We start from the raw sequence: 26,707 nt of genomic DNA on the forward strand, positions 1-26,707 counted from the left end.
GGGAGATTACCATGACCAGATGAACTTTGTCAACTACGAAAAATGGTTAAAAGAAAAATTAATACCGAACCTCACCGAATAGCGTACTTATCGTGGATAATGCGTCCTATCACAACAAACTTTTGAATCGTGCTCCAACGTCAAATTCTAATAAACAAGAAATGATGGATTGGTTGACAGAACACAACATTTCGTATAACTGGTTGATGTACAAAACCAGTTTGTATGAATTAATTAAACAAAATAAAGAGCGGTTTCGCGAGTACCACATAGATGCAATTTTAAAAGAACATGGCCACTCCGTATTACGATTGCCACCGTATCACCCGACATTCAATCCGATCGAAAATATTTGGTCCATGGTAAAAGGATATGTAGCAAAAAGAAACGTTTCATTAAACATGCAAGGCATTATGAGTTTAGCAACTGAACGAATGAATACCATCACTGCTGAGGACTGGGAAAATATTTGTCACCACGTCGAAAGTGAAGAAAATAAATATCGATGTCAGGAAGGAGAAATGGATCAAATAACAGACAATTTTATTATCAATACTTGTGACAGCTCAGATGAAGAACATGATAGCGAATAAAAGAAAAAAACAGAGGACTACTACTTATTCCACTTCTTGGGTATGTCATTTTATTAAGTTAAGAGAAAATTATTCTCCTTTTGTTGCAAACGGTACAACCACTACAAATGCAATTCCATCTTCTCGATAATTCAACTATACCATAGAAATGGATGTTTAGTTAATGTAAATGCCATAAAACCAGGATTCAAAGAGTGACCCAGGCGACCGTAACCATGGCAAATTATCAGTAAAATTTGATTCCTGGCGAACTTTACTTGAGAGCAAAAAAAAAAAAATTAATTTTTCCACCCAGTGCTGTGAGAAACACAGCATAAATTATGACTTACCGCGATAATCACATGATTTATGATGGCTAATTGAAATTTCATAAGTGGAATGAGTGATTAATGGAGATTACGCCAGTTAATTTCGTGTCTGATTTGGTTATCGAGCTACACTATTTGTATTTCTTTCCTCAACAATAACAAATTATAAAATGCGTGTTACTATTTAACCTGTCGGCGCTTTCTTTTGTCTACAACTAATGGATTTTTTTTCTATATTTAAATTGCTATCAAGCTTAGATAGAGTTGCAATAAATTCCCTTAATTGTAATGGCATTTTTTTTTTGAATACATAGTCGTAAAACAGGAGTATAATAGCTTTTAATTAGTTCACATTCTTTAGTTACTATTACACATTAACGCAAAACGGAATAATATGAGAATATAAACTGTATACTACAATGAAAGCAACCGCTTTATGCAGACTCTGTTTCATGAATTGCGATGCATTTAAATTGCGATCCGGGCGACGTACGTCGTTGTTCGTCATGAAATGTGTATTCTCGTTCTATTTCCTCTTACTTTGACGCGTTGTGAATATGAATTGCTCTTTGTGGGTTAACGCTCGGATGATTAAAAAAATATATTGTTGATACTCCTAATGCGTCTACCTAAGTAATAAACTTAAAGTATGAATTATAGTGTGGAGTTTATATATTGTTAAGTTTATTTCCGTTATTAAAAACTGTACATTTAAGTTCTGATACGAGTAAGAATGTAAATAAAATAAAATGTTTAGTGTTCTTGCCTAGAGCACTATTTCTATGTTAAATAACACGCGGAGATAGATGATAGTATTTACATATAATGAGAGCAATATTTACAATGAATAATTTACAATTGGATTTGCAAAAACGATTTAGGCTTCCGTGTCGCAGAAGGAAAATTTCGTTGTGTCGGAATGACATTGACGTAGATACGTAGACGTAGCGATGCAGCCGGGTTGTGGGCAGCCAGCATTGCGGTGCGCCACAGGACCCCCCTGGGAGAATCAGAGTCCTGCCTGTAAATGAGAAGGAAAGGTTACTTTCCGGCCAGACCGAGTGGTTCTCACCGGGACAACAGCTTGAGTAGGCTTAGCACTTGTGCCTGTAGGTGAAGCTGTGTCGCTCTGCATGTAAGCTGGTTTGACGCGGTCAATGGAGACTATCACTGGCCCTCGTAGTAAATCCAGTGTGACGGTCTTGTCCGTCCTATTAAGCACGCGATATGGGCCTGTGTAAGGCGGTTCTAGTGATCCACGCAGTGCATCCTGTCTAAGGAAAACATGGCTGCATGAACTTAGGTCCTTGTGAACAAAGACTGATTTGTTTCCGTGCCTTGATGCGGGGACGGGTCTGAGGTGTGACATCTGGCGTTTCAACTGAGTGACAAAATCATCAGGCTGCAGGGTGTTTGAGGTAGGAGAATGAAAGAACTCACCCGGGATGCGTAAAGGCTCACCATACACCATCTCTGCAGCTGAGCATTTGATGTCTTCCTTTCACGCACTTCTTATGCCGAGTAGGACGATCGGCAACACCTCAGTCCACCTCGTGCTGTTGTGGGCCATGATGGCAGCTTTCAGGGAGCGGTGAAGACGCTCCACCATCGAATTGGCTTGAGGATGATAAGCCGTCGTGTGACGCAGCTGTGCACCACAAAGCTCTGCCAAGACCTTAAACATACGTGAGGTAAATTGACGTCCTTGGTCAGTAGTTACGGTTTGAGGACAACCAAAACGCGATATCCAAGTATCGTAGAATGCATGGGCTACCGTTTCAGCCGTGATATCAGACAGTGGCTTTGCCTCGGGCCACCGTGTGTACCTGTCAATGGCTGTGAAAAGGTAACGGAATCCTGATGAAGGTGGCAATGGGCCGACCAGATCAATGTGAACATGACTAAACCTTTCTTCTGGTAATTTTAAATTTCCAAGAGGAGAGGAGGTATGACGTTGCACTTTGGCACGTTGACACGATTCGCATGCACGTACCCAGGTACCGCAATCTTTGCGTACAGATGGCCACACGAATCTCTGAGTAACTAGTTTGATTGTGGATCTCGTACCTGGATGACTCATACCATGGATGGTGTTAAATATCTTTTGTCGATGCTGCTTGACGATAAACAGACGTGGCTTTGCTTGAGACGTGTCACAAAATAAATAAACATTGGTACCTGGTACGGGTACTTTCTCAAGCTTCAGTGACGAAGATCGATTAGCAAGAAGTTCTTGTAGTTCTGGGTCTTCCTGCTGAGCTTGCGCGATGGCTTCGAAGTCTGGTGGCACGGCAATGGTCTCGATACGGGAGAGCGTGTCAGCGGTGATGTTGTCTTTCCCGGAGATGTGTCTGATGTCGCTTGTGAACTGCGAAATGAAATCAAGGTAATTGAATTGTCTCGGGGAACATTTCCTGTCTTTTTGCTGAAAGGCGAAGGTGATAGGTTTATGATCCGTATAAATGACGAAATGTCTGCCTTCGATCATGTAGCGGAAATGTTTGACACTTTCATAAATAGCGAGCAACTCCCGATCATACGCGCTGTATTGCGTCTGTTGCCGTGTCATCTTCTTTGAGAAGAAAGCAAGTGGTTGCCACTGTCCTTACACCAACTGTTGTAAAACGCCGGCCAAGGTCGTGCTTGAAGCATCAGTAACTAGAGCTAGTTCTGCGTCCATAATGGGATGAGCCAGTAATGTAGAGTTTGCAAGACTAGACTTACAGTTCTGAAATGCCTCTAACTGTTGATCTGTCCAAGTTAGTGGAGACGAACTTTTCAGCTTAGGTCCAGTTAGCATGTCGTGAAGAGGGGCTTGGTGTTCGGCAGCGTGAGGAACGAATCTTCTATAAAAGTTCAGCATGCCGAGAAACCTGCGTAAGCCACCGACGGTCTTTGGAGGAGGAAATTCCTGCATAATCTTTACCTTCTCGTCGATGGGACGCGTGCCTTCCTCGGAGACAGTAAATCCTAGGAATGTGACTTCTTTCTGGCCAAAAGAACATTTGGATTCATTGATGAGCATACCGTACTCATGGAACCTTTCGAAAACTTGCCGTAGATGATCGTTTTTGCAAATCCAATTGTAAATTATTCATTGTAAATATTGCTCTCATTATATGTAAATACTATCATCTATCTCCGCGTGTTATTTAACATAGAAATAGTGCTCTAGGCAAGAACACTAAATTGGTGACCCGCGACATTCAAAATTTTCAAAATGACCGACGAATTCGAAGATTCCGTTTGCGAGAAAATAGAGCCCGAACGATCAGGCGCCGCGGTGGATCGGTTAACCATGAGGTTACCACCATTTTGGGCAGAAGATGCGGAAGTTTGGTTCGCCCAGGTCGAAGCGCAGTTCGTCGTGTGGGGCGTGAAAGCGGATTCCATGAAATACTTCCAGGTTATCAGAGAGCTAGATCCCAAAACGGCTCGAGAAGTACGGGATATCATCACGAAGCCCCCAGAAACAGATAAATACGAAAAGTTGAAAAAACAATTGATCGACCGTCTGTCAACGTCGCAGGAAAACAAAAGACGTCAGTTGCTGCAATTTGAGGAACTTGGAGACAGGAAACCAAGCCAATTCCTTCGTCACCTTCGAGGATTAGCTGGCGATAGTGTCACTGACGATTTTCTCCGAAGTTTGTGGTCCACTCGCTTACCTACTCAAGTGCAAGCGATCATCGCGTCTCAGAAGACGGCTTCTTTAGACGACATCGCGACCCTTGCAGACCAAATCTTAGACGTGACACCTTGTTCTTCTTTTAAGCAGGTTGCAAGCATGACTTCGTTCGAAGACATGTTTAAGAAGATGGAGCAATCTATAACGGCGCGCATCCAGAGCGAAATGACTCAACAAATTGCTCAGCTAAGCACCGGTAACAACAGCGGTCAGCGACGTTCGCGTTTTAACAACAGCAGATCGCGCAGTCGCAGCAGATCGAAGTCTCACGGTCGGTATCGAACTGTCAAATCAGGTATGTGCTGGTATCATAGTCACTTTAGTACCAACGCACGGAAGTGCATTCCGCCGTGCAACTTTAAAGCGGAAAACTAGCAAGACAGTCTACCGTGGCGGCTGCTGACTGTCCTCCTACTACAACCTGCCGCCTATTTATCACGGACAGAGTAACTAAAATTCAATATCTCATTGATACCGGATCTGACCTCTGCGTTCTGCCACGCAATTTTATGCCTAAATGCAAGTCGCCTGACAACTACTCGCTTACGGCTCGGCCACGACATCGAGCGACTTGCGTCGGCGGGAGCGATAACCATAGGTTGGAGCGTGACACAGCGATCGGACCTTTCGCTCCAACCTATGGTTATCGCTCCCGCCGTCGCAAGTCGCTCGATGTCGTGGCCGAGCCGTTACTGCCGCTAATGGTTCGCTTATACATACGTACGGCATAATCAAGCAAAAGTTAGACATAGGATTACGCAGAGATTTTATTTGGAACTTTGTCGTAGCAAATGTAAACAAACCTATACTTGGCGCTGATTTTCTTGCACATTATGGTATTCTTATCGATTGCAGAAACAAAAGACTACTTATAGACAGCTTAACAACCTTGTCTACTACGGGACAACTTAAGCACTGCAACCAACCCAGCGTTAAGGCAATTTCGGGTGACAGTGAGTACCACCGCTTGCTAGCAGAGTATCCCAGTTTAACGAAACCATCTGGACTGCCGCGAGAGGTAAAGCATTCCACTGTTCACTACATTCGAACTACTCCAGGTCCTCCTACCTTCTGTAGACCACGCCGCTTAGCTCCAGATTGCCTGAAGATTGCTAAGGAGCAGTTTGAAGAGATGCTTCGCGACGGTGTAGCACAACCATCTGATTCACCGTGGGCGTCGGCGCTACATATGGTGCCAAAGAAAGGCAATGGTTGGCGGCCGTGCGGGGATTACCGCGCGCTGAACGCACGCACTATCCCTGACAGATACCCTGTCCGCCACATAGAGGACTACGCACATCGACTTGCTGGTAGTAAAATATTTTCAAAAATAGATTTAGTTAAAGCTTACAACCAAATTCCCGTTTACAAAGATGATATCTGCAAAACTTCAATTACGACTCCATTTGGAATGTTCTCCTTCCCATTCATGCCATTTGGACTCCGAAACGCTGCCCAAACCTTTCAACGGTTCCTTGATGAGGTGCTCAGAGATCTGGACTTCGTGTACTCCTACATCGATGACGTGCTCATCTTTTCTAAAGATGCGATGCAGCCGGGTTGTGGGCAGCCAGCATTGCGGTGCGCCACAAATGGAACATTAAAACATTCTCACTATTAACAGTTTTGAAAGATTCACGGTTAGTTTCACTAGACTTAAATCGACAGAGAATTTCACTATTTATATAAACTACCTACACACTACACTTTAATTCGAACCTTGCGCAAGAAATTAACTTACGGCCCGATTCGAACTTTAAGATACCTACGTCAAATATTACGTGAAGAATGGATATGGTTTAGTATATATATAGTCCTCCTCGCCGTGTCCGACTATGGCGACTCCTCCAAATGTTTTTAGTTAGGAACATAGAACGCTCTAATATCACCCTTCAGACCTGTCGGTTCAGACGTTCGATGAGTAACCACTGATGAAACTCACCGTAATATGACTTGCGAAGCCAATCTTGGTTTAGATGTTTTGTTTGAAGAAACGTCACTTTTGACACTGACATTTATATTATTTGGTCCATATTGTACCTAAACGTAATATTTGACGTATATTCAACTTCAAATCGGGCCGTTATTTGATTAAATTAGCAATACTTACTTACACAACCTGCAGTGGTACCTATATTACGATTTTCGAGTTATTGGGTCATGGGTCAAGTACTTAAAAGACCAGCCATTACTAAAACCCAATTTTTACGATGCCGGGGAAAACGATCGTATCGGGGCCCCCAAATGGATCATAATGTAAGCCTGTGGTGTGTTCATTTGCGGCCGTTTGTCTTTTTACTCACCATATTTTAAATATAAACACTTCAGCAGTGACACTGAGAGACAGTTTATTCTACAAATGGATATAATTTGTCCTCATCCCAACCTACGTACATTCTGTCCCAGCTCGCACATCAGCCGTACCCGCTATTGTATAACTCATTTGTTTACCGGGTTCTGACAAAATATATTGGCACTACTTTGAAAAAATCTCGTATCTGACACTACTACTCAAAGTTGAAAGGCAGTAACTCTGTTTGCATACCACTTTTTCCTTTTTATTGACACAACAATTCTTATACGAGTTTTTTTTCAAAGAAGTGCCGATATACTAACCTAACCCCCTTATTCAGTAAACTTTACAGGCGTGATTTAGTTAATTATATTTTATCCCTTTGTTACAAATACGTTAATCAAAATAACAGATAAAGACAAACGATTAGTAGCTAATTGAGGTTTGTAGCGCGTTTCTGAATGAGGGGGTAAATTCATACTGATTTGCCTAAGGCTCTAACGTATGTTATGGTTAGCGGGGCAGTAAACATAGTATTTATGAGGTGGCACGGTTAAGTCAGCACGGAAGTAATCTAAGAAGGTAATAAAACAACACTTTTAATGGAAAGCTATTGAGCAAAGTAATATATTATATATATTTTGGCAAGCCTTTTAGATCGTAAATCGTGCTTGGTAATAAATACGACAGTCAACTAAGCAGGGCTACATAGGGATGTAATGAAACAAGCAGATCCTGTAATAATAATGTTTAGTTTATATTCATAATTTAATAATAATAATGTTTAGTTTATATAAATTCCATAGGAAGCGGAACGAGTTACAAACAAAATACAAAATCATGAACCAACATGTGCAGGAAGTGACTGAGATCAGGGATCTCGGCGTTACTGTGGACAGCAAACTGCGGTTTCATAAACATATTAACACCATGATTGACGCTGCATTCAGGGCGCTGGGCTTTGTACTCAGGGCTGGGAAAGAATTTAAGAAAAACTCTACTCTGATAAAGCTATTTAACTCATTCGTCAGAAGTAAGCTTGAATATGGCAGTATTATCTGGACGCCTACTTACAAAATCCATGTCAACCGAATCGAACGCGTACAGAAAAGATTTACCAAACACCTGGCTTACCGAAACAGAATACCGAAACTAACGTCATATAAAGAAAGACTTAGGCGCTTCCATATGAAATCACTAGAATGTAGGAGAGAAATGCTGGACATGACGTTCCTATACAAAATAATCAACAGCCAAGTAGACTGCCCCAGCCTACTAAGTATGCTCGCGCTTAAAGTACCAACCCGCACTCCACGCTACCCCTGCCCTCTGTTTAGCATGCGTTTTTGTCGCACTAAACTTAGTTCCCACTCACCGGTGCCCCGCATGTCGCGCTTGTATAATAAAATTAGCAAGCACAATGCCCAGCTGGATATATACTATGACAGCTTGTATAGTTTTAAAAAGAAACTTACTTCGATTCCCGATTGAAGTGCCCCTTGACATTCCATTTTGTAGATTTTAGGTTTATTGTTTAGTTTTTATGTATTTAGTTATTAGACTTATTAGGCATCATATGTAGTAATTATTAAAATGTTTAGAGTAAGTAATATGCATGCTGTGTTCGCCTGTAATTGGTGGCGCAATCATAATTGAATAGTACGCAAGTGTGTTAGTGCATAAGTTGTTGTTGCCACTGTTGGTGAACCTTAATAATAAAATAAAATAAAATAAAATAAAATAAAATAATAGTGCATTAAATATACGAAAACGTCAGAGATTAATAATTAATAGAGATGACGTCACAATCGAATGGCAACCACGTGAAATAGGTATTAAAAGTAGCCGTGTAATTAATGCCATGCAAATGCAAACGTGGCTTTTCCCTAACGGGACGGGGATGATGTTTATTATTATGATGTGTCGGAGAATTGACCAACAAACGATAAATAGCCAATTTGCATGTTAACCTGATTTTGTTTTTGATGTTAATCTATTCCAATTTTATGATAAATAGCATAAAGCGCAGGTGCCCTGCGGTAAGAGCGTCCCACTTTCAATCCGGAGGTTCAAACCCCGGCCTGTACCAATGAGTTTTTCGGAACTTATGTACGAAATATCATTTGATATTCACCAGTTGCTTTTCGGTAAAGGAAAACATCGTGAGGAAACCGGACTAATCCCAATAAGGCCTAGTTTCATCTCTATGTTGAAAGGTCAGATGGCAGTCGCCTTCGTAAAAATTAGTGCCTACGTCAAATCATGGGATTACTGGTCAAGCGGACCCCAGGCTCCCATGAGCCGTGGCAATATGCCGGGATGACGCGAGGCTGAAGAAGAGTACATAATTTAAACGTAATTTATCAAGTTGATTGACATTGACAATCCCGGAATGGAGTGTCAGTAAGGCGCGAGTAGGGTCCAACTTGAAATAAGAGGCAGATTCCTGCACCCGACCTGTCTCTACACGTATAGGCTCGCCTTTCTTGTAAGTTAAGACAGTAAAGCCGAGAGAATAATGCAGGCGCTGGGCATCCCTGCGTTTCCTTAATTCCGTCCCACAAGAGACGACACGTACTAGATCCATTCTAGATACATTATAGTTTAGATATCAACTAGTTCTCTTTTGCAGCGCAATTCGGGCAACCAATGTCACTTTTACGTTAGATAGAGTAAGATATCTATTAGATGTGAATTGGGTCTCTAAGTCTATGCTGTGGAAATCGTTCAAGAGTATCTCCAGAATCGATCAAATGTCAAATTTGACAGGTGAGATCTTAAACATATCGTTATCGTATCTTGGTGATGTCTAAAAGATATCTAATAGATGTCTATTTCAAAATCCGAATCGGCCCCCAGGCGGTATAATGTCTTAAACCATAAATTGTCTACAATAGACGCAAAGGCCAGTAATTGACACCACCAGCACGCATTGTGTTTAAATGAAAAAGTACGTTATTTTGAGTATTAAGTACTCTATTATAATTATGTACTCACGTTCAGATAAAAAAGAAACAGACTTTCTGAACTGTCTCTAAAGAATTTTTAATTCATCACTAAAAATTTTATTTATTTATTTATTTAATCTTTATTGCACATAAGGAAATACACTGTACAAAAGGCGAACTTAATGCCATAAGGCATTCTCTACCAGTCAACCTTTAGGCAAAGCAGATAAGTTGTAGGCGGTGCAAAAACATGTAGTAGATGATACAATTAGGTACCTGTACGAACACAATACAATCATAATAAATACACTAATATAAACATACATAAATATAAATAATATTGATACAAATACATATACCTACTTACATATACATATACATACATACATACATACATATAATGAAATCAGATGAACTTACAAAACAGAAACATTCAAGATTTTCCAGTACTGCCAGCAAAGTGCTCACTTAAGGATTTTTTAAAAGCAAATCTGTTCGGACACTGTTTAATTTTGACAGGGAGACTATTCCAAAGGCGAACTGCCTGAATTGAGAAGGAATCGGACATATAACCAGTTCGGTGAGATGGTATAGACAGAGAAAGATTGCCAGAAGAGCGAAGCTGACGGACACGAGAGACACCATAGTAGTGGAAGAAAGATTTTAGATATTCGGGGGACTGAGGGTCGTTAAGAACAGAAAAAAGGATGCAGAGCATGCGAATTTTGCGACGAATACGAATAGGAAACCAGCCACGTTTAGAGCGGAATGAGGAGACATGATCTTATTTACGGAGACAGAAAACAAAACGAATGCAATTATTCACTAAACGATCTAATTTATCCAGGAGCTCTTCATTTAAGTCCGGGTAACACACATCACCATAGTCGATAATTGGCAGTATTAAAGTTTGTACGAGCAGTATTTTTGTTTTAATTGGTAAAAAGTATTTAAGCCTGTTGAGTGCATGAAGAGAACCAGTAACTTTACGGCTAATTCCGGCTACCTGTGTCCTCCAGCTCAGGGTACTATCCAGAAAGACACCCAAGTCTTTTACACTTTGGCTGTAGGGAATAGGCGTGCCATTAAAGTATACAGGAGGTGTAATATCGACTTTAAGGAGCTGTCGGGCGCCGCCTATGACAATGGCCTGACACTTGGAGGGGTTAACGAATAGACTGAACTTCTCAGACCAATGTTCCAATTTTGTCATCAATTAAAGTCGTTAAATTTCTCGAATTGCTTAATTAACGAACTAGACTGGCGTTTAAACGACAATAATATTTAATAGAAATTTAGAAACATGAAACATTGTTTTTTTAATATTTTATTTTTGAGCTTAACATTACTGAAACAGTGTTTTGAAGTAAAAGTTTTAAATTATCTTATCTGTTTCTCCCCTGATATAGCTTTGTATTACGCGCTTAATTAACTTTAAAGCGATTATCAACTATAATTAATATAATTATAGCTACCTACCCTATGTAAGTATGCTTTGCAAATAAATAGGTACGTCTATTATTTTTTAACTAAAATAGTTTGAAACATAAGCATAAGTGAATTTAACGTGTTAATACTTATATAATTTATAGGTAGATTTATTATGACTCAAAATAAGCATGAGAACATAATATCTCAATTTAGGTACTATATTTAACTTCAAGTCATTTCTTCAGAAGCAGTCACCGTGCGAAGCATAATAAAATATGAACAGCACGCCTTCAAAATCTGTAACCAAAAATATGCTGTAAAGTAACGAAAGTGATTCTTGTAATAAATACTTTTATATATTATTACACTAAAATATTGTGGGTTTGATTGCTTTAATCTATAGGTAATAAATATTTTAAAAAATCGAGTTGTAAATATTATTTGTCCAAAAAGTGAAAAATGTGTTTGATACGATATTCGAAAAAGCGGCCAAGTGCGAGTCGGACTCACCCATGAAGGGTTCCGTAGCAGCAAGTAACATAATAAAATTGCGGTTTACGATTTATGACCTATTAAAGAAAACTACTTAATAGATCTCATTCAAACCAATTTTCGGTGGAAGTTTGCATGGTAATGTACATCATATATTTTTTTTTAGTTTTACGAGTATCATTCCCTTATTTTAGAAGTTACAGGTGGGGGGGACACATACATTTTACCACTTTGGAAGTGTCTCTCGCGCAAACTATTCAGTTTAGAAAAAAATGATATAAGAAACCTCAATATCATTTTTGAAGACCTATCCATGGATATCCCACACGGGTTTGATGAAAAAAACATTTTTGAGTTTCAGTTCTAAGTATGGGGAACCCCCAAAATTTATTGTTTTTTCTTTCTATTTATGTTTGAAAATCTTAATGCGGTTCACAGAATACATCTAGTTACCAAGATTCAACAGTATAGTTCTTATAGTTTCGGAAAAAAGTGGCTGTGACTTACGGACGGACAGACAGACATACGTGACGGATCCATAGGGGTTCCGTTTTTTGCCATTTGGCTACGGAACCCTAAAAACTGCCATAGAAACTTTTAGAAATTGATAACTAGCTTCTGCCCACAATAATTTCTCTGCATGAGATGATAATGATGATAAATAAAAACTATCCTAAATTATGTCTTTCCTCAGGCCTCAAACTCCAAAAACTATCCTAAATTATGTCTTTCCTCAGGCCTCAAACTCCAAAAACTATCCTAAATTATGTCTTTCCTCAGGCCTCAAACTCCAAAAACTATCCTAAATTATGTCTTTCCTCAGGCCTCAAACTCCAAAAACTATCCTAAATTATGTCTTTCCTCAGGCCTCAAACTCCAAAAACTATCCTAAATTATGTCTTTCCTCAGGCCTCAAACTCCAAAAACTATCCTAAATTATGTCTTTCCTCAGGCCTCAAACTCCAAAAACTATCCTAAATTATGTCTTTCCTCAGGCCTCAAACTCCAAAAACTATCCTAAATTATGTCTTTCCTCAGGCCTCAAACTCCAAAAACTATCCTAAATTATGTCTTTCCTCAGGCCTCAAACTCCAAAAACTATCCTAAATTATGTCTTTCCTCAGGCCTCAATCAATCTGTCTAAAATTCATCTAAATCAATTCAGCGGCTTAAGCATGAACAAGTTACAGATAAACAGACAGACAGAGTGAGTAACATTCGCATTTTTAGGGTTCCGTAGGTACCCAAAGGGTAAAAACGGGACCCTATTACTAAGACTCCACTGTCCGTCTTACCATCTATCAGTCTGTCTGTCTGTCACCAGGCTGTGTCTCATGAACCGTGGTTATGGATTTCTGTTGCCGCTATAGCAACAAATACTAAAAAGTACGGAACCCTCTAATACTGGAGTCAGTTACGGATCGCTGTCATATATGACCCAAAATTTTTTTATTAAGCTATGAGCTTTATCACATCACATATGATCTCTGAGTAATTCTAAGCATTTCTAGCCTCGGAGGCGATAAGAAGCGTGCGTCTAGTCGAGGAGGGCGGGGTACAAAGATGGCCGCCACCCGTCATCATTCAAAACAATCTGTTCTGGTCTTGGTGGCTACTAGGGCAAGTTTGGTATCATTTTCGTATAAACCGAAGACGTAGAATTCATTGCTGATATTTGTTTTTTTCAGTTTCATAGTAATTTTTGCAAGAAAAACGTAAAAAGATAAAAATTTGGGATGGAGGTTTTTGCTTTGAGAGCTAATAACTTTTGTATAGTGGCCAAAAGTGTCATACAAAAAATACTATAATAAAGCGCAATTCATGCAGCTTCTAAACATATACATGTTTAGTAATATCCTACTGCAAAAAGATGGTGAAAAAATTATTAAATGACCGCAGCGCGGGTAGTTGGACTCTCGCTAGGCGGCGTTTATCTTACAAAATAGTCGAGTACGAGTATCTACGTAGGTAACTATGCTTACTTTGCTAGATTTTATGATGACGAATAAAATGCTTTCTGTATATTTAATGTCCGCAGTTTCCAGTACACAGACATAATTCTGGTATAGGTTAAAAAAATAGACACAGGTATCCCCATGTCTAAAGAGGAGGGCGGCTCGCTTAACAAATAAGATCATGTACAACCGCAATTTCAGGTTGGGTTAGGTTAGGTTCGCTAGTTACCTTTTATCCCTCAGAGCAGAAAATAGAAGCCCCTTCGTTGGTTTGTCACCAAGTCATACTTGCATAACCTATATTAGTATGACAAAATACATAGCTGTTATGATTTCTAAATGTAAGCTCTCCGCATAATAGTTATTTGTTTTACAAAGGGGCAAAGTTGTTGTTTAACCGCTCGTGCTAATATTGATACCCGATCAAGCGAAAGATTTCAAAATTGAACCACGAGCGTAGTAAGTGGTTCGAAAATTGGAATCTTGAGCGTTGTAAGGGTTTCAAAGAACGAGGGTTAAACAAAATTTGCCGCCGAGTGAAACACAGAATTTTTCACCACACCAACCAGAAGCAAATATTAAATGTAAAATATCAAACAAAATCAAACCAAATCAAATCCAAATGAATGTTATGTGCAGGTTGAAGTTATTTATTAAAAACAACAAGTAAGTACCTATAAAATTACTTAAAGTGAGTTATAGCATGAAAATTATCGTGAAAATAAATATTTTGCCTCTTCCTAAGTAGTACAATTTCTCTTATAAATAGTGTTTTAATATTATCAGCAAAAATAAGAGCGCTATTTTATTAGAATAATTTCATTTATAATAGTTATTTCTCGGACCCAATTTTGGACCCGGGTATATCCTTAAACTACGTTCAAAAGAGAGGTATGGGCACTGTAAATGTCATCTCGCTTTGTCTGGTAGGGCACAGCACAGCGGATGTCATTCCAGATCTATCCGAGCAGAGCCCAACTGGGGAAGTACGTACTTACCTCCACCTTACGGAAAACACCGGTCAAATAACACTAGGCCCCAGTCAAACCGTTGCAAGTGCATTAAAATTAAAGTGCATAAAATTATGTCTGTATGATGAATGATGAATTATGTCTGGATGAAAGTATTTTATTGATAAAAAAAAAAGCACTGGTGGCCTAGCGGTGAGAGCGTGTGACTTGCAATCTGGACGTCGCGGGTTCAAACCCCGGCTCGTACCAATAAGTTTTTCGGAACTTATGTACGAAATATCATTTGATATTTACCAGTCGCTTTTCGGTGCAGGAAAACATCGTGAGGAAACCGGACTAATCCCAATAAGGCCTCTGGGTTGAAAGGTCAGATGGCAGTCGCTTTCGTAAAAACTAGTGCCTACGTCAATTTTTTTTTTTTTTTTATTATGAATGGGCTTACTCATGGCCACAGACTAGCCGAGGCGTAGACGTGGCCTACGATGGAGCGAGCTCGCCCAGAAGGTGCCTGTTCACTCTTGATTTGAAGGTTGCCGGGTTATAAGAACACGGAAATATAGACGCCGGCAAGGAATTCCATTCCTTGGCAGTGCGCATAAGGAAAGTAGAAGCAAAGCGCTTCGTGCGAATTGGTGGAATATCTACCAAGTAAGGATGGAAACCGGCCGAAAATGATTAGTCATGGGATTAGTTGTCAAGCGGACCCCAGGCTCTCATGAGCCGTGGCGAAATGCCGGGATAACGCAAGGAAGAAGAAAGTATTTTATTCGTCATCATAAAATCTAGCAAAGTAAGCATACCTACGTAGATACTCGTACTCGATCATTTTGTAAGATAAACGACGGTCCGCAAGATAAACGAAAGTCCAACTACCCGCGCTGCGGTCATTTAATAATTTTTTCACCATCTTTTTGCAGTAGGATATTACTCAACGTGTATATGTTTAGAATCTGCATGAATTACGCTTTATTATTGTATTTTTTATATGATATTTTTGGCTACTATACAAAAGTTATTAGCTCTCAAAGCAAATATCTCCATCCTAAATTTTCATCTTTTTACGTTTTTCTTGTAAAATTACTATGAAGCTGAAAAAACAAATATCAGCAATGAATTCTACGTCTCCGGTTTATACGAAAATGATACCAAACTTGCCCTAGTAGCCACCAGGACCAGAACAGATTTTTTTGAATGATGACGGGTGGCGGCCATCTTTGTACCTCCCCTCCCCTTATTGCCTCCCAGGCTTGAAATGCTTAGAATTACTCAAAGATCATATGTGATGAAGCTCATAGCTTAATAAATTTTTTTTGGGTCAACTTCATAACTGACTCCGCTATAATAGGCGTCCGACTCGCACTTGTCCGGTTTTATTATAATAATAGTAGGGATACCAACCGCAGCCATAGTTTGAACCCCTACTGGTACCATACCACAGGCCTTCAGGTTTATTGGTTCTTGGACGTTTTGTAAGAAGAATAAAACGAGTTTTCTGTTTTTCATGTCCATACATTCCCAGGGCAAACCATACACTGCATCGATTAGTTTTTCACTCTGAAAACAATATAGAATCATAAATCATAATAAATAACAATATATTAGTGAGCGAATTCTGGACTACATTACTACTCTAATATCTGGAAGACCTTGATCGGAAAGCATATAAAAACTCAAAAATGCGCGTTTTTCCAGAGAACACCTAAATAGATCGATTTTTCACCCCCGAAAACCCCCATATGGCAATTTTAAGCGAAATTGTTAAAGCCGTTTCCGAAATCCTAGATATATAGGTATATACATTTATATACAGGAATAGCTCATTTAAAACTATAACAATAATTGTTCGTTTAAAGGTATTAGATCATTCTCAATAACATGTACTTACATCAGTCCTCACATTACCGGACTAATCCCAATAAGGCCTAGTTTCCCCTCTGGGTTGGAAGGTCAGATGGCAGTCGCTTTCGTAAAAACTAGTGCCTACGTCAAATCATGGGATTAGTTGTCAAGCGGACCCCAGGCTCCCATGAGCCGTGGCAAAATGCCGGGATAACGCCAGGAAGAAGAGAAGAGACATCAGTCCTCACATTCTACCTAGCTGATTCTGCCTTTAAGTGCGTCCCAACGACACTTGCAAGGCAAAATCCGCTTGGTTTACCTTTTACCATCCATTAAATAGTTGAAATGCCCTACAAGTTGGCTTTGGCTCATTGACATATAGGTATATAAGACGGGCCTTACGGGCACTAAGAATGGTGCTAGTTCAGCGGTGTCACTTATGAATTCGAGCCAATTGTGCAATCTAAAGCCGACCACTGACTAACAGTCCGCCGGACGGTATCGGCCGGTCAGTTGTTCGGAACTGTCAAATTTTTGTTCTAACTGACAGGCCGATATCGTCCGGCGGCCTGTTAGTCAGTGGTCGGCTTAACGCAACTATAGTTGCGATTTGCGACCAATCGCGAGCGTGATCATCAACCAATCGTGTTGTGACGTTAGACTGCACGATTGGCTCGAATTCGTGTGCGTGACACTGACACCGCTCGGCCCCATTATTTTCGCCCGTAAGGCCCGTCCTTAGATATATATGACAATTATTTGGCTCTACGCACGCAACTCAAATACCCGGGTAACCACGATGACGTGTATGTGAAAGACTAGGTACTAGTGGTAAAAATATAAATATTGCAGTTGTTTTTTTGCTCTTATTATTTCTAAAGACGTTGTTTACTTTTGGTAGGTATACTTTTTCAACATAAATAGTCGAAGACTTATCGTGATTCACCAAACCAATAACAATGATTTTACTAAACAATAAATACCTACGAACTCTAAGTATTATTTTCTTCTGTTTGCTTGATATTTATTTTTGAAAAGCAAGCATTTTATTGGTATCCATGATTTATTTATACTTATCACTTTTATTTATTACTCGCGACACACTTTTTCCTAACATACCTGAGATCCAAGCAGTTCAAATGTGACAGATATTTGTATCAATTGCTGAAATAATACAACTGTTAGAGGTCCATAATTCCCTAGAGCTTCGGAGTCCTGAAAGAAAACACAACTAATATAGTTATACATTTTGATATAAATTCTTGCAACTACACACTACACATGTAATAATAACGCCTGATTTATGATTTATTTATGACATCTTGTTAAGAACAATAAATTAAAAAAATAAAATGTATGACAGAGACAAGTATAAATAATGTTAAATACCAATTTAGAGCATTGCAATAAAATAATACAACCCACTATTTGATAGAATGCGAAATTTAAGAGTAAAAAAAAGCTGTATGCGCTCGAGGTCTTTGCCATAAAACTGTAACAATAAAGTCCATACTTAGGTACATAATGGTAACATTCCATTTCTAACCGCAGAGCTGCACTACCGGTACTGAACGCGTCGCTGTCATTGTCAATTTCCATAGTAAAATTGACAGTAATGCAGCTGCGGTTAGAAATGGAATGTTACCATAAGCCACATTGATAATTCATGAAACATTTTAAAATCGTCAATAATTATCTGACCAGCCGGCCTAGCCAAGGTTACAATCGCTGTCGCTTCGACAACGAAAAGCATTATGTCTCTCTATCACTCTTCCATATTAGTGTGACAGTGACAGTTGCGTTTCGATCGCTACGGAGCGTAAGCGATTGGCATTTTGGCTACGCGGCCTGCTAGCATGATTTGCGTTCTCGCGCGCGACTTCATACATCTTGCACGACAAGTATAGGACTCGCGTGCGAGAACGCAACTCATGCTAGCTGGTTCTTACTCCATTATATTCCGATGATGATTCACAAGTTCCACAATTAATGTTGATATGTTTTTAGACTCCTCATCCGTATACCATGGAATTCCGATACTCGTCATTTGACTAGCAGGTTTAGGAAAATTGTCTAAGTTGTGTTTCAAAATTTTCAAATTACCCCATATATGAAACACAATCAAAGAAAGAAGTAGATGCCATAAACAGAAAGACGTGGAACCGATGCTAGTCGAAACCAAGCTCATTAAACTTAAAAACATGTGTCCTTTAATATCAGTAAAACAATCAAAAGGGAGAGCAAGGTATACTGCTGTCTCGTATGTAGCATTAACAGGTTTATTTGAGCTATACATGCCCGCTTTGAAATTCTTATATGCAGGAGTTATATTAAATAACGCAATTCCGCCGTACAGTTGAAAGTGAACAAATACTGTAAAGATTTTGCAGATTTTCTCGATGTATTTATAAATCTGCAATGCAAACAGGTATATTAGGTACGGAAAAAATATTGAATCGAAAAACGGTTATACCAGGTGTGGCTTGTAACATGAGCAAAAAATTAAACTGTAGGCTGTATTCCTCATACTGACCAACATTTGTTCGGCGACTTTTAAAAATAACTTGTGGTTTGATTTTTAATACACTTTAAAGTTTATTCTAAGACGCAATGTATTGCGAATTTTGTTATGTTTAAGGCGTGACAAGCAACGTCAATCACAATGATATGGCGTGCCCGTGGCGATGGCGTCTATTGAAGATAATATTTATTTTGTATGAAAAGTAAGGAGTCATATTTTTTTAAAGTTGTTGAACAAAAGTGTCACCGTTTGAGGAGTACAATCTATGTTTTAATTATTTGCTCGTGTTACAGGCCACACCCGGTTGACCCGGTATTTATATTACCTTATTAGCATATTCAGAATTATCCTTTTGATGAAAGAGGTGAATTTTGTCCAAGAATTCTTTGATCACTTGCCGATATTCAGCCATCCATGGCATTGTGAGTCTTTGCTGGATTAAAATAAATAAATTTAGAATACAATAAACAGTTCTTCCTCGAAGTCGACAGACCTAACCTTTAACCGTCTAGAGATAATTGAGTAAGCCGCATAAACTCAAGACTCCGGTTCTATTTTTCGCCGTTCCGTCCTCCGCCACTGTAGGTTTTGGACACTTTTTCTTTAGTATATTATGACACATCTATTTCAGTTTATTCGGCTATGTCTCTCACGTACTTGTTCAAATTAAATTAAACTTTCGAACTTTTATGGAAAAAACTTCCAAAGATTGACGTAATATACTTTGTACCCAAAAATTATGTGTAACTACATTTTTCACAGAATTTAGAAAAACGAAGTCACAGATTTTGATAATATTTAGTTGCTATACAGGTGACTAAAAAATAAATTCCCGTTGCCAGGGAGGTTTTGGGAGTATACCGAGCAACTTTTACTATGGGACCAACCTCCAAATCGTGAACATAATTTGGCTGTTTCATAATTTTAGCTGGTCCATTTTCTATGGGCGGGTACATTTTTTTTCGATTTCGGGGTTGGACTCTTAGTAAAAGTTGCTTAGTATAATCCCAAAACCTCCTTGGCAACAGGAACGCAGTCATTTTTTAGCCACCGTGTTAAATTAATCCTTGATTTAAGATTCCAATAACAAAAATAGGTAGTAAAAACTTACCAGACAAATGGTATTCATTGCCAGTGTTATATAAGTGTGTCCTATTACGACGAAACTGGTTGTGCTTATGTTATTTCTTACATACCAGATTTGAAAAATAAATATATAGCTCATAAATAAGAAACAAGTTATGTTCCATTTCACAGCAAAGGTATATTTCTTATTCTTTGACTCCATCAAAGGCCAGGAAGCTACGCGACTCAGTGAAGTGGCGACCTGCTTTATATAACCTAAATCCTTCGGCGAAGTTATTTGGCTGAAAATTTAAAAATATAAAAGGATTTCAAGCGATAATATTTTAACGAAGAGCATAAACGTACGAAAACTATTTGATGCCAGCGACTTTCTTAACGGCAAGACTATAATATGCAAGCTTAATGTAAAAGACACAAATTTTTAGCGTATACCTATTAATTGAAACTGATTTAATAGCATAAATTTATACAACAGTCACATTTTTAGCGACATGCATCGTCGTGAGCATTGTTGAAACAGTATAGATACATAAAAATTTTAATAATTCATATAATTTTGCATAAATACAATCAAAACCTAAAAAAAATCTGCAAAAACCACATCCTTATCTCAACTAAACAGGCATTGTAAATTTTATGGCATTTACGGTGTAGCGAAGTGGCGTTAACGGAACTGGTATAAACAATGTCAAACCTAATGATTAATTAACGTTAATAACCTTAATTTACCATACCATTCAGTTGGAATTATCTATACCAAAATATGCTATAAAATTCACGACCCGTGCTTGATTTTAAGAACAGCGGACAGACCATAAAAAATTCGTTTAGTACCTAGCAGTCGCTTCCAAATTAAAACTTAATTCGTATCATGGCAAATAATTGTTTTCTTGGCAAATCTTATCTTCTACTGATTCCATTTCAGATGATGATGATGAGATTTTTTCAATTAAATATGCTATCTTTTAAACAGAGTTTTGGATCGTATGTAGGATTGACTTTTTTCGAAAATTAGTGTTTCAATCTCTTAAGTGTTATCTTAAAAATTTAATTCATTAAAAATAATCAAGTAATAGTTATTACCTATCATCATTTTGATGACTAAGCATGTTGGTGTTATGATTGTCTACCTTCTGAAAGGTATTGGACGCTGTTTCTTGCTTTCCGTTGATTGATGCAGAATAAATGATATTCACTTTAAAGGGTAGCATATAAAGGGTAAGAATTTAAAATGCATTACAGTATTCATAAAGTAATTTATAATTCAGTAATAACTTACTTAGCTGCTTCATTGTTCAGCGGGGCTCTGACCCTGTGCTACCGACCGTAAACTGAGTTATTTAAGCATAATAGAAAAGTTTTACTGTTCCATTTGTGTTAAATATAATCTATATATATAAATGCAAGTGTCCTGACTGACTGACTGACTGACTGACTGACTGACTGACTGACTGATTCATCAACGCAGAGCCGAAACTACAAAAGCCAGAAAGTTGAAATTTGCACACCAGATTGCATTTATAAAGTGTACAAGAGATAAGAAGCAATTTTGAGAAATTCAACCCCTAAGGGGATTAAAAAGGGGATGAAAGTTTGTATGGGGTTAAAGTTTTCTTTTAAGCTAGGAATTTGAAACTTCGTAAAATGATATGTTATTAAAATACAAGAAAACTAATTTCAGCGTTTTTGAAAATTCATCCCCTAAGGTGGTGAAAAGGGGGTTGAAAGTTTGTATGGAAATCAAAAATTTTTTCGAGTGGTGGACTTGAATCTTTGTATTTAGGGATATTATTAGAAGACAGGAAAAGTAATTTCAGCGTTTTGTAAAATTCATCCCCTAACAGGGTTAAAAAGGGGTTGAAAATTTTAATCCATTATAAATGATTTGAAACTTCTTAGAAAGGCATAATAGCCGATTACAAAAAAAACTGATTGCAACGTTTTTGGAAATTCTACCCCTAAGGGGGTTAAAAAGGAAATGAAAGTTCGTCTTCGGGTGCAAATTTTATTTTAAGCTAGGAACTTGAAACTTTGTGAAAATGTATCAAATTTAAATACAAGAAAACTGATTTTAGCGTTTTAGCAAATTCATCCCCCAAGGTGGTGAAAAAGGGGTTGAAAGTTTGTATGGATATCAAAATTTTTTTCGAGCGTGGGACTTGAATCTTTGTATTTGGGGATATTATTAGAAGACAATAAAAGTAATTTCAGCGTTTTGTAAAATTCATCTCCTAACAGGGTTAAAAAGGGGATGAAAGTTTGTATGGGGTTGAAGTTTTCTTTTGAGCTAGGAATTTGAAACTTCGTCAAAAGATGTATTATTAAAATACAAGAAAACTAATTTCAGCGTTTTTGAAAATTCATCCCCTAAGGTGGTGAAAAAGGGGTTGAAAGTTTGTATGGATATCAAAAATTTTTTCGAGCGCGGGACTTGAATCTTTGTATGTGGGGATATTGTTGGAAGGCAATAAAAGTAATTTCAGCGTTTTGTAAAATTCATCCCCTAACAGGGTTAAAACGGGTTTCAAATTTTTAATCCATTACTAATGCTTTGAAAATTCTTAGAAAGGCATAATAGCCGATTACAAAACAAAGTAATTGCAACGTTCTTGGAATTTCAACCCCTAAGGGGGTTAAAAATTGGGGATGAAAGTTCGTCTTCAGGTGCAAATTTTATTTGAAGCTAGGAACTTGAAACTTTGTAAAAAGGTATTAAATTAAAATACAAGAAAACTAATTTCAGCGTTTTTGAAAATCATCCCTCAAGGTGGTGAGAAAGAGGTTGAAAGTTTGTATGGAGATCAGATATTTTGTGAGTGCGGAACTTTAATCTTTGTATAAGGGCATAGGTACCTATTATGAGAATACAAGAAAAGTAATTTCAGCAACCAACATCAAAATCCACTTGAAATAAAACTTCATACAACTTGCTAAAAAAGAAAAGTACTTAATTTCAACATTGCTTGGATATGAAAATTATAGGTACTAAAGATGTAAAATGTTGAAGATAAGATTCCACGCGGACGAAGTCGCGGGCAACAGCTAGTGGTCGTATATTTTAATGTTAAGTTATTACTTTTTTATTGAGGTCAAGTTATCATTAATAAACTGACGAAAATAAGAGTTAAGTAATTATATTTTCCCAAATACTTACCTAAAGCTCATTGGTCTACTCAAATCATATTATAGAGCACTAAGTACTTACAATGTCTTCGTATGTTTTCAGTAAAAAAAAATTATTATATTATACCTACTTATTAAAACCGTAACCAGTTATTTAATCTGAGTAGAGCTCATGTTCAATCTTACTTGTTGTAATTAACGTACCTCCATCAAAAAATATTTTTAAACGAGCTTTATATTCTGTATTCATCTGAGAACGGATTTCGTTAGTTAATCTCATAATTAAAACACGTACTCTTTCAAGTATTAAAATTTTAATGACAATTTAAATCTCAACCGTATATAGTCCTTAATTTCTCTGGTATTTATCAGAACCAAGCCACCTAGCCAAGTTGACGATCGCTTGCGCTTAATCGTTTTGTTCTCATTATCACGCTTTTATATTTTTTAATTAGTGTGACAGTGACAGTTGTGTTTCGTTTGCTACGTAGCGTTAGCAATTGGCATGTTGTCTACGGGGCCAATTTTTGTGTAAATAACAATGACAAGGTATACATTAAGTTAATTCGCCCTTCCGTATAATCATGCATATATGACGGTGCAAAAACCTCTCTTAGTATAGTCAGCATGAATAGTGCCGCATTATTTTTGGTAGAACTACTGGAGTATCATCATCATTGGCCACAGCATCTTGACAGATGAGTTGTTGTAGCGACAGTTTATTAAGAAGAAATCCGTGTGCCGTCGGAGATCGGAGGTGCATATATTTTTCTGTGGTTGTAAAGTCCAATCGCAGCGCGGCACTTCCTGCCACTGAAGCGCGAATCTGTAGATATTCCTGTGAAGTCCGAAGTCTTTTCTGGTTTAAATCATCAAGTCAGACCGAAAAAGTGCTTATTATAGCACATGTCGTGGTGTAACTCCAGATCAGTGAAATATTTAATATCATTTTTAGAAAAAAAAACGTAAGTAATTAACACACGATTGCAAATCAAGTCTTGAATTATTTATCTGATCGGTAAAAACCTAAGTATTCCGTTTTTTCCAAGCTAATGATTAGGTAACTATAAAAATGCTAATGTCAGTTCGTTAATATTTAAATATGAAATTATTCAATAAACTTTTGTTATAATAAGTATAAGTAGTAGTGTAAGTAAGTATTGGTATAGTAAGTGAGTCGGTCGCTTATTTTATTATTTTCATTCCAACTTAATACCTACTTCTCCTGTCAAATTCTAGCTAACGCTCAGTTGGTCACTTTAAATAAAAAAGTAGTGGTACTGGTGCTCGACGCGGTCCCAGTACATGTCAACTTGAAACTTAAGTCTTTGTCAATAGAGGTGACAGCAGGGTGTCATCTATTGGGCATTAGCATGTTGAGAACTAGTGCCACCTACACATATTTGTGTACATAATTTTTGTTTTGGTTGGCCAGGCTAATAAACAATTTTTACCAAGATTTGTTCGTAAATTTCAAGTATGATGAAAAATAGCCGTTTTTACCGTTATAACTGTACCCAATCCCAATTTATTACCGCGCACCCTGGAGTAAATTTGGGCACTATAATTTATTGTGTCTACTGACGTGGTAAATTGGAGAACTAAAAGGACTTGCCATGTTAGATACAAAAAAAGGCGCAAAATGATAAGATTGCTTTGTAACCTAATTTGTAGGAGCAGGCATAGTAATCCCTAAACTGGGAGAGAAGGTATCAATACCGTTGGGTAGGTATGCTAGCGTGTTTCAAGCAGAGGTATGTGCAATAGCGCGCTGTGCACATATAATTAAAGAGAGTGTGCAGCAAGAAGGCGCTGTTGTAATATATACAGATAGCCAAGCAGCACTGAAGGCACTGAAGAAAACATCGGTTACCTCCTCCCTCGTGAGAGAATGTCGGGAGGAGCTTAACTCGATAGGCAAACGATGAAGCGTCACGGTGGCATGAGTACCAGGACACCAAGGAGTGACGGGTAGTGAGAAAGCGGACGAGATGGCAAGGATGGGGGCGGAAACGGATCACATTGGTCCAGGACCGGCTCTGCCTATGTCAGCGGACGTCACGAAGGGAGTCATAGAGAAGGTAAAAGAGATGGAAGCACAAAGAGAATGGGAAGAAGAAACTGGATGTAGACAGTCGAAGATGATGATCAAAGGCATAGATCACAGGAGAACCAGGTATCTTCTGAAACTAGATTAGAGCAGTCTGAGACTTCTGACCGGTATTATTACAGGTCATAACACCCTCAACAGACACCTTAAAATAATGGAGATTAGCAGAGACGCCTCCTGTCCACACTGTGGTAAGGAGGAGACTAGCTTACACCTACTAGCGGAATGTATTATGTATGCGGCACCGCGATATAATACATTCGGTAAAGACACACTAAAAGAGAACGAACTCAAAGATGTCCTTCTGTTCTGCAGGAAAACAAGTAAAGAAGATTTGAGGAGAATGGTGAGGGAATGCCGCCGGGACAGTAACCTGCAGCTCCGACTTCAGGGAACCGGGCTGAATGAACAACGCGACACGCGATCGACAGCCCGCCTGATTCCGGCCAGGCATTAGAGCTACAACCTAATTTGTCAAAACTTATTATTTTCAATCTTGTTAAAAGCTTTTATTTAACTTGCCCCGTTAGTATGTTAAGTTTGTTAGTGAATTGGCGAGAGGTCGCACAGGACCGAGAAAAGTGGCGCTCTCTTGTGTCGGAGGCCAAGTCACATTTTGGGTCGCTGAGCCAACGGAGTATGTAGTATGTAGTAGTAAATCTTGAAAGCTAAATTTGACCCATTTACCGATTTCCGATTGAGCTGAAAATTTGCATATATGTATGCAAGTAAGAGTAAGTCGGGTGACAATGCAATATTATGGTACCATCGAGCTGATCTGGTGATGGAGGCAGGAGGTGCCCATAGGAACTCTGTGATGAAACAACGCAACCTAATTGTGTTTGGGGTTTTTAGAATTATCTCGATGAGTATTATTAGCTGCCTGTGGTAAGAAAAGTACAGCGAAAAAAGCTTGTACCAATAATAAAATTGATGTCAAGTGGTGTCAACACTAATAATTGCTAGGAGAAATGCTGAGCCGAACGGAGCTGAGGATGCCCGAAAGGAGGAGCGTATCCGAATATCACCAGATTTTGTATAGCAAAGAATTATTATGGTTTGAAAGCAGCCTAGATTTGCCATGGGAGACTGCTGAGCAAGTTTTCAGTGCTTCTATGTATCTTTAAAAAAATAGAGTGCTTATTCCATGCGTCAGTTTCTACAAAAACTATTATTTTCACTGTCGACATCAAGCATCGAGTAGCGGAATTATCAGTACCGCTACTTGATACTAGAATTCTCTAGCGTCGCAACTCACGAAAATTATATTGAACAACTAATATTAAAAACAGAAGGAGTGGAAAATAGAGTTCAGGTTAATCGGGTTACAATATTAGCTGAAAATTATT

The 26,707-nt window shown here is 38.4% G+C and overlaps 1 protein-coding gene across 1 annotated transcript; it reads right to left on the bottom strand.

Annotated features, from left to right (window-relative positions):
- Positions 1-7,621: 7,621 nt before the first annotated feature.
- Positions 7,622-21,290, bottom strand: LOC134669639 (uncharacterized). Its single transcript, XM_063527307.1, has 8 exons — positions 21,209-21,290; positions 20,151-20,406; positions 19,365-19,472; positions 18,468-18,931; positions 17,908-18,010; positions 17,638-17,733; positions 16,078-16,233; positions 7,622-11,558 (listed from the first exon to the last, which is right to left on the bottom strand). The coding sequence occupies exons 1-8, from the start codon at positions 21,232-21,234 to the stop codon at positions 11,490-11,492; spliced, it is 1,278 nt and encodes a 425-aa protein (XP_063383377.1). The 5' UTR covers positions 21,235-21,290; the 3' UTR covers positions 7,622-11,489.
- Positions 21,291-26,707: the final 5,417 nt, after the last annotated feature.

The sequence above is a fragment of the Cydia fagiglandana genome, chromosome 12 (genome assembly GCF_963556715.1).
Source record: "Cydia fagiglandana chromosome 12, ilCydFagi1.1, whole genome shotgun sequence".
NCBI lineage: Eukaryota > Metazoa > Arthropoda > Insecta > Lepidoptera > Tortricidae > Cydia > Cydia fagiglandana.

Bases quoted from the DNA above. Each gene is read 5' to 3' on its own strand.
- LOC134669639 (XM_063527307.1), bottom strand. From the start codon at position 21,234: ATGCTTAGTCATCAAAATGATGATAG. The intron at 18,011-18,467 runs GTAAGAACCAGC...TTATTGTTACAG, and splicing joins CATCATCGGAATATAATGGA to TTTTATGGCAAAGACCTCGA. The intron at 17,734-17,907 runs GTATTTAACATT...GTTTTCTTTCAG, and splicing joins TATTGCAATGCTCTAAATTG to GACTCCGAAGCTCTAGGGAA.